Genomic DNA, 13,781 nt, shown 5'->3' with positions numbered 1-13,781 from the left:
GAGAAATGTCTATTCAGGTCCTTTGCTCATTTTTATTTTATTTTTTTTTACATCTTTATTGGAGTATAATTGCTTTACAGTGGTGTGTTAGTTTCTGCTTTATAACAAAGTGAATCAGCTATACATATACATATATCCCCATCTTTGCTCATTTTTAAATTGGATTGTTTGTCTTATTATTGAGTTGTAAGTGTCCTTTTTTATATGGTAGATATAAATCCCTTACTAGATATGTGTTTTGTAAATATTTTCCCCCATTCACTTTTCGCTTTCTTGATGATGTTCTTTGATTCACACACATTTTAAATTTTAATTATGTCCAATTTTTATATTTTTTCTTTCGTTTCTTGTGCTTTGGGGTCATATCTAGACAGAATTGCTTAACCCAAGGTTACAAAGCCTTATCACTATTTTTTCTTCTTAGAGTCTTATCGTTTTAGTTCCTGCAATTAATCTTTGATTCTCTTTTAGTTGCTTTTTGCATATGGTGTGAGGTAAGTTCCAACTAGATTATTTTACATGTAGATATCCACTGTCCTAGCACCATTTGAAAAGACTATTTTTTCCCCAGTGAATTGTGTTGGCACCTTGATGAAAATCAGTTGACTGTAAATGTGATGTATTTTCTGTCTCTTAATTTTTTCCATTGATCTGTATGTCTAACCTTTCACTAGTACCACACTGTCTTGATTATGATAGCTTTGTAGTAAGTTTTAAAATTTTTATTTATTTATTTATTTTTGGCTGCATTGGGTCTTTGTTGCTGCGTGTGGGCTTTCTCTAGTTGCAGTGAGTGGGGGCTACTCTTCATTGCTACTCTTCATCGCGCGCTTCTCATTGTGGTAGCTTCTCTTGTTGTGGAGCACAGGCTCTAGGTATGTGGGCTTCAGTAACTGTGGCACACGGGCTCAGTAGTTGTGGCTTGCGGGCTCTAGAGTGCAGGCTCAGTAGTTGTGGCGCACGGGCTTAGTTGCTCTGTGGCATGTGGGATCTTCCCGGACCAGGGCTTGAACCTGTGTCCCCTGCATTGGCAGGTGGATTCTTAACCACTGTGCCACCAGAGAAGTCCTGTAGTAAGTTTTAAAACTGCAAAATGTAAGTAAGCCCTTTGTACTTCATTTTCAAGATTGTTTTGCTATTCCGGGTCCTTGCTTTTTAATAGGAATTTTAGTTTGAGCTTGTTAATTTCTGCAAAGAAGGCAGCTGGGATTTTGATAGGAATTGTGTATAGTACGGGAGTTTTGCCATCTTAACAACATTAAGTCTTCCAATCCATGCACATTTACATAGGTCTTTCAAATTTTTTCCAACAATATTTTGTAGCTTTTAGAGTATAAGATTTGCACTTCTTTTGTTAAATTTATTCCCAAGTATTTTATTCTTTTTATGCTGTTGTAAATGGAATTATTTTCTTAATTTCATTTTAAGTTGTCCATTGCTAGTGTGTAGAAATACAAGTGGTTTTTGAATATTGATCTTGTATCCTGTAATGTTGCTGAACTTGTTTATTTGGGCTAATTTCTTTTAGTGGGTTCCTTAGGATTTTCTACATATAAGATTATATCATTTGTGAATAGGATTAGATAGATCTGCTTCTTCCTTTTCAATATGGGTGCTTTGGCTTTTCATCTCCCTCTCCCTCCCTCTGTTAACTGTCCTGGCTTGAACCTCTTACACGGAATAGAAGTTTTAAGAGCAGACATCCTTGTCTTGTTTGTGATGTTCCTCTCCCCTGTCACCATCTCACCTGTGCCCCATTCTTCACTACTAGGAGAAGGGGCCCATCCTTCCTGGGGTTCTTACTCCTAATTGCCTCACTGAGAGTTTTGGTCCCTTTGCCTCCTGCCTTGCTGTCCCCGCCCTCCTCCACACATATGCCTGAGGGCTCCTCTAATGAGCCAAGGTCAGAGCAGGCTCTTCCATGGGCAGCCTCCCCTTCCACTCTCTGTCCATCATCCCTGGACTGTTGGTGTCCTGATAAAATCTCCATGCCTTTCCTTCTCAACTGTCCCAGAAGCTCCTGGTTTCTAGTAGAAATACCATGGTTCATTCATACCTTTCCCTGTTAATAGATGCTTAGGTTGTTGCCAGTTTTTATTCCTGCAAGCAAGACTGCAATGAATGTCCTTGTCTCCTTGGTCATTTGGACAAATGTCTCTCTAGGGTAGAGCCTGTGTTGAGTTGCTGGAGCATAGAATAGGCATGGCTTTACCTTGTAATGGGTACTGCCATGTTGCCTTCCAAAGGGCTGTTCAATCTATCCTTCCTGTCTTGCCTCATGAAGCCTTTTTGATAGTCCCAGGCAGAGTTGCCAGAGCCTTGCATCTGTGCTTCCCCTGGAGAGTCTACATGCTGTATTGTTTTTGCTTCCCTGTTTGTCTCCCCACCAGACTGCAAACTCTTTAAGTGATTAACTTTTTGAAGAGGTTATATTTGCATTAGGTGCAAAATTCAAAACAGGTGCAAGGCCTTCATCCAATTTCTGTCTTTCCCCCAACTACTTCCCAGGATTGCTGATTTCTTATGTAGCCTTCCAGAAATATTTGGTGCACATATAAGCAACTAAGTATCTATGTGTTCTTTTTTCCCCCTTTATTATTTATACCAACTGTAATTTACAACACACTGGTTGTAACCTGTTGTTTATATTTAACAATGTATCTTAGACATTCTTCTATCAGAATGTAAAGATCCCCATTTCTTTTGTGGATATATAAATTTATTGAACTAGCCCCTTAATAATGGACATTAAAGTTGTTGCTATAAGAATAATGCTATAGGTCTTCCCTGGTGGCACAGTGGTTAAGAATCTGCCTGCCAATGCAGGGGACATGGGTTCAAGCCCTGGTCCGGGAAGATCCCACATGCTGCGGAGCAACTAAGCCTGCGCTCTAGAGCCCAGGAGCCACAACTACTGAAGCCCGCATGCCTAGAGCCCATGCTCCGCAACAAGAGAAGCCACCACAATGGGAAGCCCACGCACCGCAACGAAAAGTAGCCCCCGCTCGCCTCAACGAGAGAAAGCCCGTTTGCAGCAACGAAGACCCAGTGCAGCCAAAAATAAATAAATAAATAAATTTATTTAAAAAAAGGAATAATGCTATAGTGAATAACCTTGTACATATGTCCTTATGTCCTTTCATAATACACATGATTCTATCTGTAGGATAAATTCCTAGAAGTGGGATTTCTGGACCAATGGGTGTGTGCATATATAACTAAGGAATTGAGGTGCAATTCACATAACATAAAATTAACCATTTAAAAAAATTATTTATTTATTTATTTATTTATTTATTTATGGCTGCATTGGGTCTTTGTTGCTGCGTGTGGGCTTTCTCTAGTTGCGACGGGTGGGGGCTACTTTTTGCTGCAGTGCACGGGCTTCTCATTGCAGTGGCGTCTCTTGTTGCAGAGCAGAGGCTCTAGGCGCATAGGCTTCAGTAGTTGTGGGCCGCAGGCTCAGTAGTTGTGGCTTGTGGGCTCTAGAGCACAGGCTCAGTAGTTATGGCACATGGGCTTGGTTGCTCTGTGGCATGTGGGATCTTCCCAGACCAGGGATCGAACCCATGTCCCCTGCATTGGCAGGCAGATTCCTAACCATTGCGCCACCAGGGAGGTCCCTAAAATTAACGATTTTAATGTGAACAGTTCAGTGACCTTTAGTACATTCACAACATTGTGCAACCACCACTTCTGTCCAGTTCTGAAATACTTTCTTTACTCCAAAATGAAACCCTATATCCATTAAGCAGTTACTCCCCATCCCTTCCTCCTCTGCCCCTGGCAACCACCAATCTGCATTTCATATCTATGGATTTACCTATTCTGGATATTTCATATAAATACAGTCATACAGTCTGTGGCATTTTGTGTCTGGCTTCTTTCACTTAGCATAATGTTTTCAAGGTTCGTCCTTGTTGTAGATGTATGAGTTTTAGCATTTATTCCTTTTTATGGGTGAAAAATAGTCCATTGTATGTAAATATCACAATTTGTTTATGCATTCACCCATTGTAGGACATTTGGTTTGTTTCCATCATTTGTCTGTTGTGACTAGTGCTGGTATGAACACTTGTGTACAAGGATTTGTTTGGGTACATGTTTTCAGTTCTTTGGGGTATATACTTAGGAGTGGAATTGCTGAGTCATAAGGCAATCCTATGTTTAACTTTTTGAGGAACCACAAAATTTTCCACAGAGGTGTACCATTTTACATTCCCACTAGCAATGTATGAGGGTTCCTATTTCTTTGCATCCTTGCCAACACTTATTATTTTCCTTTTTTTAAAAATTAAAGCCATCTTCATGGGGTGAAGTGGTTGCATATGTAATTTTTTTTTTAAGTTATTTATTTATTTAGGCTGTGTTGGGTCTTCGTTGCTGTGCACGGGCTTTCTCTAGTTGCGGTGAGTGGGGGCTACTCTTCATTGTGGTGCACAGGCTTCTCATTCCGGTGGCTTCTCTTGTTGTGGAGCACAGGCTCTAGGCACGCGGGCTTCAATAGTTGTGGCGCATGGGCTCAGTAGTTGTGGCTGGCGGGCTCTAGAGCGCAGGCTCAGTAGTTACGGTGCACGGGTTTAGTTGCTCTGCAGCATGTGGGATCTTCCTGGAGCAGGGCTTGAACCTGTGTCCCCTGCATTGGCAGGAGGATTCTTAACCACTGTGCCACCAGGGAAGCCCCTACATATGTAATTTTGGTCTTGCCAAATTAGCCTCCCTAGACGGTGTATAAATTACATTCTTACTGGAAACGTATGGGAAATACCTGCTTTTTCATGCCTCTTGCCAACACAGTATAATATGAAACTTTTTGATTTTTGTCAATCTGAAAGTTGAAACATGGAATCTTAATGTATGATTTTCAGAATTTCTTGTATTGAGTTAGCTTGGCCATCTTTTCATATGTTTGAGCCATTTGTATTTCTGTCTCTTATAAATTTTTTTTGTATCCTTTACCTATTTTCTACTGGATTGTTTGTCTTTTTCTTGTTGCTTTGTAGAAACTTTACAGGGGCTTCCCTGGTGGCGCAATGGTTGAGAGTCCGCCTGCCGATGCAGGGGACACAGGTTCGTGCCCTGGTCCAGGAAGATCCCACATGCCGTGGAGCGGCTAGGCCTGTGAGCCATGGCCGCTGAGCCTGCGCGTCTGGAGCCTGTTCTCCACAACAGGAGAGGCCACAACAGTGAGAGGTCCACGTACCGCAAAAAAAAAAAAAAAAAAGAAAGAAACTTTACAGATATTAGGGAAATAGTCCTTTGATTGTGGCATGAGTTGGTAATATTTTCCCTAGTCTGTCTTTCCATGAACATTTGCTTGCCTACCATATGCATCGTCCTAGGTGCTGGAGCTGTATTCTTAAACTAGAGACTCAAGGCTGCCCTTCTGGAATTTGTTCTAACGGGGATGCCAGGAGACAATATACAAATAATAAAGATAATTTTCAGTTATAGAGGGAAACAGAACAGGCTCTTGTGATTATGGTGGGTGGGTGGTGAGCTGGGAGTGTGCTTATACAGAAAGCTGAGTGGAAGATGATAATTTGCAGACACAAAAGGCAAGATGGCCATTCAAATCACTGGGAATGAAGAATTCAAAGGCCGCAAGGTAGGTTGAACCCAGCATATTTGGGGCAGTGGAAGGAGGCCAGTGGAGCTGAGTGTAGCGATCAAGGGGAGAGGTACAAGGTGAAGTTGGGAGGGACGCAGGGGCCAGATCCTGAGCATCTAGCCTGCCATGCGGAGTATAGATTTCATACTAAGTATGATGGGAAGCCTCAGGATAGTAATAAGTAGGAAGTTATTATTATATCATAAGTATTTTTCTAAGTCATTAAAAATTATTTGAGAATTTTAATGACTGCTTAGCATTTCATGGCTATGTATAAACCATAATTTGTTAAACTCGTTGGAAATATTTGGTTTTTTTCTCCCCACTGATTTTGAATCTTATAAAATCTTGATGGACAAATCTATAATTTTGATTGCCTTCTTAGGCTCTTTTCCTACAAGCAGATTTTATGAGCAGTTTTTAAAGGTGTTTGATACATGAAATTCAACAGCCCTCTGGGGTGTGCTTTTGTGTTACAGAGTGTGTTAACGACAGCTACTGGTTTGGGAGGGATAGAAACTGTGAATACTGCTTTGATGAGCCCCTGCTGAAAAGAACCGATAAATACCGGACTTACAGCAAGAAGCACTTTCGGATCTTCAGAGTAGGTGGCAAATATTCATACATTTGGGAGAACTGGTCGTCTAGACATCACTCTTAGTTGTCTCCCCACTGAAACGCCCCACCATTAAAACTTTGAAATAAAATGTTTTCTATTTTAGGAAATGGGTCCTAAAAACTCTTACATCGCATACATAGAAGATCACAGTGGGAATGGAACCTTTGTAAATAGAGATCTTGTAGGGAAAGGAAGACGCCTTCCTTTGAATAACAATTCTGAAATTGCACTTTCAGTATGGAGTAATAAAGGTAATATTATTATCGTCTGGTTACTGGAATTTTTCCTTCCTGTATAAAAGGAAAAATGACATTGTGTCCTTTGCAGAGTATGGTTAGGTACATAATGTAAGTAGGTTAGTATTCAAGATTCACCTCAATCCTAGTTGCATTTTTTAACAATCAAAAGTTCTATCAAGACAGATTTTCTAAGGTTTAATTGGTTTGATTAGTTTTATTTAAAGCCATATGCTTTAAATTATCATTTTGCTTAGTTATCATTCATTAATTGATTCACTTTTATCACATCAGTCTTAACTATCTATGAGTTGTTATTTTAGGCCATTAGTTCATCCCTTGCCCCTCTTCTCTTCCTTCCTTATTCTTCCCTTTATTCCTTTCGGTCGTTAATTTCTGCATATATTTATTGAACTATTATATATAACCCGGCATTAGGCTATGGGTTTTTCTGTAACAATCTCAATTTAGACCTTCCACCTTCTTAAATATGACGTGGTTATCCTTTGAAAGTGGAGATGTTTATCATCATTATCGGGTAGTAGTTTATAAGCATTTATTCCTAAAACTTCATGAATATCACATCTGAAATGAACAGTTGTCATTCATTGTGAATAAAAACAATCTACAGAATTAAATATAGCTCACAGTGATTTTGAAATCTTGGCCAAGAGGAATACCCTCGTTTCTTTAATTTGAAAAAAAACTCACAGAACTTCCCAAAATTATCTGAGAGTTGAGCGGCTTGGAATGGTATGTGTTTGTGTGGATAACACCTTAAAAATATAGATTCCCAGAGGCACTGTCCCATAAATCCTGATCCACTAGTGCCAGGGATTTAAAAAATCCTGCCCAGGTGATTCTCATGCAGCCAGTCTTCAGACTGGCATCTTGGAATTATGGCTATTCTGGACATCCTGTAGTGCATTTTATGATTGCCTTAGTTTCTCCTGTTTTCTGACTTTTATTTCCTGTGTGATAATTATAGTCAGGACAGCTGCACAGGCTTTTTCTGTTTGTGAGCACCTGGTTGAGGTGGGCAACTGGTCGCTGAAATGTGGCCTGTCCTCTACTTGACAAGTGGTGTGCCATCTTTTTCTAATTGTTCTATCTGAAGGGCACCTTTTCTTATTTGAACAAAAGTGTTATGTGGTCTGAAGCTGGCCGGATGGAAATCGATCAAACTGGTACTCTGCAGACTGATTCAGCCTACTGACATTTTTTTAGGCCTTTGCTGATATTTGTGCTTTAATATGAAAATCCAGTTTTCTTTGAAAAGATGGAATATCTGGCCGTACTTGAGCATATTATCCCTAATTCGAGGATTTGCAGGTGCTAAGTAGAGGCTGCCTCCTTTAGGTGGATGATGTTTTCCTGTTCAAGTCTCCACTGCTCCACATCTTACACTCACTCCAGCCTTACCTGTGTGTATGACCTTCCTGGCTTGTGTAGGCAACTGAGTTTACAGCCCCTGAAGTAGACCTCGACACTTGGGAAAATACATCTCCAGAGCCCCTCAAATTCCCTGATTCTCAGGTGTCACTGTAACATCTAGGTTCATCAATATCAATAAGCAGGGAGGAACGGTTGTATCCTAGGTAGCCAGCAGGTCTCATTCATTAGGCAGCTGTCTGCCTTCTGGGGACCAGCCTGGATTGAAGCATGCTGAGCTGGTTCAGATTTATGCCAGAGACTGGATCTCTATGTTACTCCAGGGAGGTCAAGACCCATCACCTGAAATCTGAGAAACTCAAGGGTCTTAACAAATTTCACTCTTTCCAGATATTATAGGCAGTTGAAAATTTACCACTTTGTTGAACTGGAATGTTTGATAACTGATTGCAGGTTTGGCCCAATGGATGGTTAAATTATGAAATGAGCGGTTTTTTGGTTTTCTTTTTCTGAGTCACAGGCCGAATAATGAAGAAATAAAGGGGATTTCTTGGGAAAGTGTTATTTAGTTAATTTTACAAGTAAGTTCAAGGTGGTTTGCACTATAAAATACCAGCTAGGTAAAGGTAGAAATGGTTGAGAGAAGATAATACTAGTATGTGGCCTCTGGCCTGATTTTTTGGGGATATTTACTTGCCTAGAACATATTTTCTAGATTCAAACTAATTGCCTTTTGGTTCTGGGCCTGTGCAGTTGATAACTGTTCTGAGGTCAAAGAATAAGAATAGCATTTATGTATGAGTTTCCTGCATTATAGTGAGAATGATGCTGTGTGTTTCCATTGTGGAATGAAGCTTGACTGTCATCATTTTTCAAGGGTTTCACGACATGCATTAGCCTAGCTAAATGATTTCTTTGGGGTTAGATGTTAAATGGAATTACGAACGATTGTCTTATATTCCATATGTTTACTAAGTTATAGGACCATTTATCTTTTCTTTATCAAATGGATTAATGAGACCTATTTCTGCCATTTTTTCCTTAGTTTTTGTATTTTTTGATCTGACTGTAGATGATCAGTCAGTTTATCCCAAGGACTTAAGAGACGAATACATCATGTCAAAAACTCTTGGAAGGTAACTTTTTTTTTCTTATGGAACTTGCACTTAATTTCTTTCTAAACTTTTGTCATTGGCTAGTTTTTTGTTCCTGGTTTTATGGCATTCATTATGTATTCATAACATTTGTAGGGTACCTATTTGTGATAGGTATGTTATTATAATGATCAGTTGAGTAGTTTTTCTTTATAAATTTTATTGGTGATAACTTTTTAAAAGCAGTTTTATTGAGATATAACTTGCATACCATACAATTCACCCATTAAAAAATATACAGTTCAGTGGTTTTTAGTATATTCAGAGAGCTGTGAAGCCTTTACCACAATCAGTTTTAGAACACTTTCATTACCTTCCATAAAGAAACATTTACTGCATTTTTAAAAAAAATTTTATCTTATCTTTGTCTGCGTTGGGTCTTTGTTGCTGCACGCGGGCTTTCTCTAGTTGCGGCAAGGGGGTGCTGCTCTTCATTGTGGTGTGTGGGCTTCTCATTGAGGTGGCTTCTCTTATTGAGGAGCACGGGCTCTAGGTTTGAGGGCTTCAGTAGTTGTAGCATGTGGGCTCAATAGTTGTGGCTCATGGGCTCTAGAGCACAGGCTCAGTAGTTGTGGCACATGGGCTTAGTTGCTCTGCAGCATGTGGGATCTTCCCAGACCAGGGCTCCAACCCATGTCCCCTGCATTGGCAAGCGGATTCTTAACCACTGCGCCACCAGGGACGTCCCAGCAGTGGTTTCTTAAACGGCACCAAAAGCGCAAGCCACGAACGAAAAAAATAGAAAAATTAGACTTCGTCAAATTTTAAAACTTTTGCCTCAAAAGACACTATCAAGAGAGTGAAACACAAGCCATAAAATGAGAGAAAATATTGCAAATGATATATCTGATAAGAATCTAGTATATAGAATAAAGAACTTTTACAACTCAACAACAAAAAGATAACCCAATTTAAAAATGGGCAAAGGACATTTCTCCAAAGAAGATACAGAAATGGCCAAAAACCACTTGAGAAGATACTCAGCATCATTAGTCATTAGGGAAGTGCAAATCAAAACCACAATGAGATGCTGCTTCACACCCATTAGGATGGCCATAATAAAGAGATGGAAAGTGACATGTGTTTGTGAGGATGCGGAGAAATTGGCACCCTTATGCACTGCTGTTGGGAATGTAAAATGGTGCAGCCACTGTGGGAAATAGTTTGATGTTTTCTCAAAAAGTTAAACAGAATTACTGTATGACACAGTAATTCCCCTTGTTAGGTATATACCCCCCAGATTGAAAACAGATGTTCAACAAAAACTTGTGCACGAACAGTTCACTGCAGCTCTATTCACAGTAGCGAAAAGGTGGGAACAACCTAAGTGTCCATCAACAAAAGAATGGATACACAAAATGTGATATATCCATAAAATGGGCTATTATTTAGCTATAGAAAGGAACGGAATACTGATACGTGCTACAGCATGGGTGAACCTTCAAAACATTCCAAGTGAAAGAAGTCAGACACAAAAGACCACATAGTGTATGATTCCACTGATGCGAGATATTCTGAGCAGGCAAATCCATAGAGAGAGAAAGCAAATTAGAGGTTGCCAGGGGCTGGGGGCAGGGAAAAAGGAGAGTGAACACTTAATGGGTTTGGGGTTTCCATTTGTGCTGATGAAAAGTTTCCGGAACTAGATAGAGGTGATGGCTGCACAACATTGTGGATGTACTTAATGCCATTGAATTGTACACTTTATAATGATATAATGGCATGTAAAGCAACTAAACACCAATTAAAAAAAAAAAGAATCTTTAAGATAAAGCAAAAAAAAAACCCCACAAAACAAAAACAAAAAAAATAAAATGCGATTTTTGTTAATAAAATGTTAATAGGATTGACAAAAAAGAATGATTACAATGGCAAATTTTATGTTATGTATATACACAATACATAGTAAAAAAGATGTCTTGGCAACCCCCTCACCCCATCCCCCAACCCACAGTGGTTAGAAAAGTCTACTTGCGGCAGGTAACGGGTGACTGATGCTTGATTAACTGTACTGGGTGTCATCCTGGGTAGCAGTCCTCGATTTTAGCATCTCAGTTAATTGCAAATCTTCAAGAGCTTGCTGCAAGCAGATTCATGGTGCACTTTTGGTTTCTTATGTATTCTGATTTTATTTCGGGTGCAATTCATGGCATCAACTGCTTACGCACTTCCTTTGAAGATAGAGGATAAGAAAGAAGAGAAATGGATCAGTGAAAGTAATTCATTTGCAGTAGCTGTTTACTATTGTTTCAGGCACTCATTTTTAACTTGGACTTGCTTGTATTTGGTCTTTCTCTGGCCCCTGGGATAAATCATTTCTCTCTGATTTGTTCTTAGTGTCTTTCTGAGAGTTTCACAATCTGGGGTGACATCAAGACCTAAGTCTATATCACTCAGCTCAAAAAGTGGCATTTGGAGCTGACTCAGTGTTGCTGGGTGGTCCCTATTCACTTATGCCTTTGACATTTTACACTGGTGAGGTTTCTGAAAACAGAGACAATGGGCTGTCTTTAACTCGAAATGGTTGAGCCCAGTTCAGGAGTGGTGGGTCTCAGGATTAAAAACATTTTGACAGTCAGTCACTTTCTGTGTTTTTCCCTGTAGTGGCGCCTGTGGTGAGGTGAAGCTAGCTTTCGAGAGGAAGACGTGTAAGAAAGTAGCCATAAAGATCATCAGCAAAAGGAAGTTTGCTATTGGCTCCGAGAGAGATGCAGTAAGTACCCTTGTTTGTGGCTGTTTGGTCATTCTTAACACTTCTTACCTTCCCCAAATAATTTTAGAGTGGTGATTTTCAATGTCAGGAAGGATTTATTGCTCAGAATTTGTATCAAAGAACATTGAAAATTTTTGAGTATATTCAACTAATCTAAACAATTATAGATAATTTGGTTCCAAAAATATTTGGTTATACATTATAATACACATAGCAGGAACTTGTTTTTGCTTTTTTTTTCCCTTCCAAGTTGTTACAAGACTGTTTTTACAATAAATGAAAGGAAATTAGGGAAAAAAAAAAATCCAGCCATATCCCCACCACTGTAACCCCACAGCTGTTTTCAGTTTTCTCCTTCCTTCTAGTCTTTGTTCCTATGAATTTCTATTTCTAGATGGTTGAGATCATATTGTGTATACAATTTTGCATTTTGCTTTTTCACATAAGCATTAATACATATACTTTTCCCCAATATATCCTTTTTGATGATCGAGTCTCTGTTTCACCAATTTTATCATAATTTATTCAACCATTTCTCTGGTTGATCATTTAGATAAATTAGGTCATTTAGGTAATTTCTAATTCTTTGCTCTTCCTGATAACGTGGCAATGAATACCTTCATGTTTATAGATTTTTAAAAATCTTAATTAAATTATTTTAATAGTCTCTTTATATGGTAACCACTCATTTTATTACATTTTCTGTAATACACGCTTATGCATTGCTGAAGTGGCCAAGTGTATTTGTCTTTCAACACATAACCCAACAAAGTAATGTAAAACATAGCCTCTAATACATTTTCCTTTGTGGCCAGCTGTTTCTGGCTATTATACTCTAACATTCTTTAAAGATCAATTTCTTTTTTTTTTTTTTCTCCCTAGACAATGCCATTCTCACACAGCAAGAGGAATTTCCTTTCAGTGTTCACATTGTTATAGATCTTTCCCCTGTGATTCTGGATTTGTTTCCCATTTTTGGGGGAAGAAAATAACCTACCAGATTCTTAATGACTTGGAGCACAATTTTACTTCTTAATTTCATCTTTCAAATCCTATCGGACTCTTTTAGACCTCTCCATCATCAGAGTACACCCGGATTTGGTAATAAGTTTACCGGCTTACAGGAAGAGGCAGGTTTTTAAAATTAAACATCTGGGTTTCTTCGCTGAAGTCCATTTTACATAAATATGTAATTCTATATCCTCTTTGCTTGTGGAGGGTGTAGCCCGTGAGGTTGAGTAACTCGAGTCATCCTTTTGGAATTGTAACGGAGAGCAACTTCGCTACTCTGAAGCCTCCTCCCGTTAGAGTCTCAGTAAATATCTCAGCTTGCACTTGAAATTGGAACCTGGGTCTGCTCTATTATTAGAAATGTGACTTGACGTTTTCTTTACACATTTTAATTGAATACCTTCTTGTCTATGGTTTTTGTTTGTTGTATCATTTTTATGAATGTAAGCAATTCCACAGTTGATGAGACAAGCAGAGCTTACCAGGTCAGTGTGAGAACAGTGGAAACACACTTTGTTTCTGGCTGTGGGAACTGCAGCAAGTGGCTTCCTTTCTCTGAGCCTCAGTTGTTGCATCTGTGAAACGGGGATACTTTTAGAACCCAGTTCACTTGGATTATGAGGCTTATGTGAGATGACCCTTTTAAATAAAGAGCTTGGCATAGAGCTTGGTCATTATTGAATGCTTACTATTTGCCAAGCATTTTGTAGGGTGATTTTAGGTGAGTTGTGTAATTCATCCACCTCTGTGCCTTGATTTCTCTGTATGAACAGTGCTGACTTTGGAACTCAAGCAGCCTTTTCTAAAAAAATTAATTAATTAATTAATTAAGTTTTGGCCACGTTGGGTCTTCGTTGCTGCGCGAGGGCTTTTTCTAGTTGTGGCAAGTGGGGGTTACTCTTCATTGTGGTGTGTGGGCTTCTCATTGCGGTGGCTTCTCCTGTTGAGGAGTATGGGCTCTAGGCAGGCGGGCTTCAGTAGTTGTGGCGTGCAGGCTCAGTAGTTGTGGCTTGCGGGCTCTAGAACACAGGCTCAGTTGTTGTGG

At 39.4% G+C, this 13,781-nt stretch overlaps 1 protein-coding gene across 4 annotated transcripts in view; it reads left to right on the top strand.

Annotated features, from left to right (window-relative positions):
* CHEK2 (checkpoint kinase 2) overlaps positions 1-13,781 on the top strand; it is a 40,925-nt gene that overhangs the window by 5,626 nt on the left and 21,518 nt on the right. For all 4 annotated transcript variants that reach the window (XR_014295763.1, XM_082641077.1, XM_082641078.1 and 1 more), the window contains 4 exons: positions 6,091-6,215; positions 6,334-6,481; positions 8,904-8,994; positions 11,617-11,725. Coding sequence is in view for 3 of the 4 variants with exons in the window: in XM_082641077.1 (XP_082497203.1) it covers positions 6,091-6,215; positions 6,334-6,481; positions 8,904-8,994; positions 11,617-11,725 (473 nt within the window). In the remaining variant the exon portion in view is untranslated. The remainder of the gene's footprint in view (positions 1-6,090; positions 6,216-6,333; positions 6,482-8,903; positions 8,995-11,616; positions 11,726-13,781) is intronic.

Source organism: Mesoplodon mirus (genome assembly GCF_964341445.2).
Source record: "Mesoplodon mirus genome assembly, chromosome: 13".
NCBI lineage: Eukaryota > Metazoa > Chordata > Mammalia > Artiodactyla > Ziphiidae > Mesoplodon > Mesoplodon mirus.
This window is presented reverse-complemented; position numbering and strand designations above follow the sequence as displayed.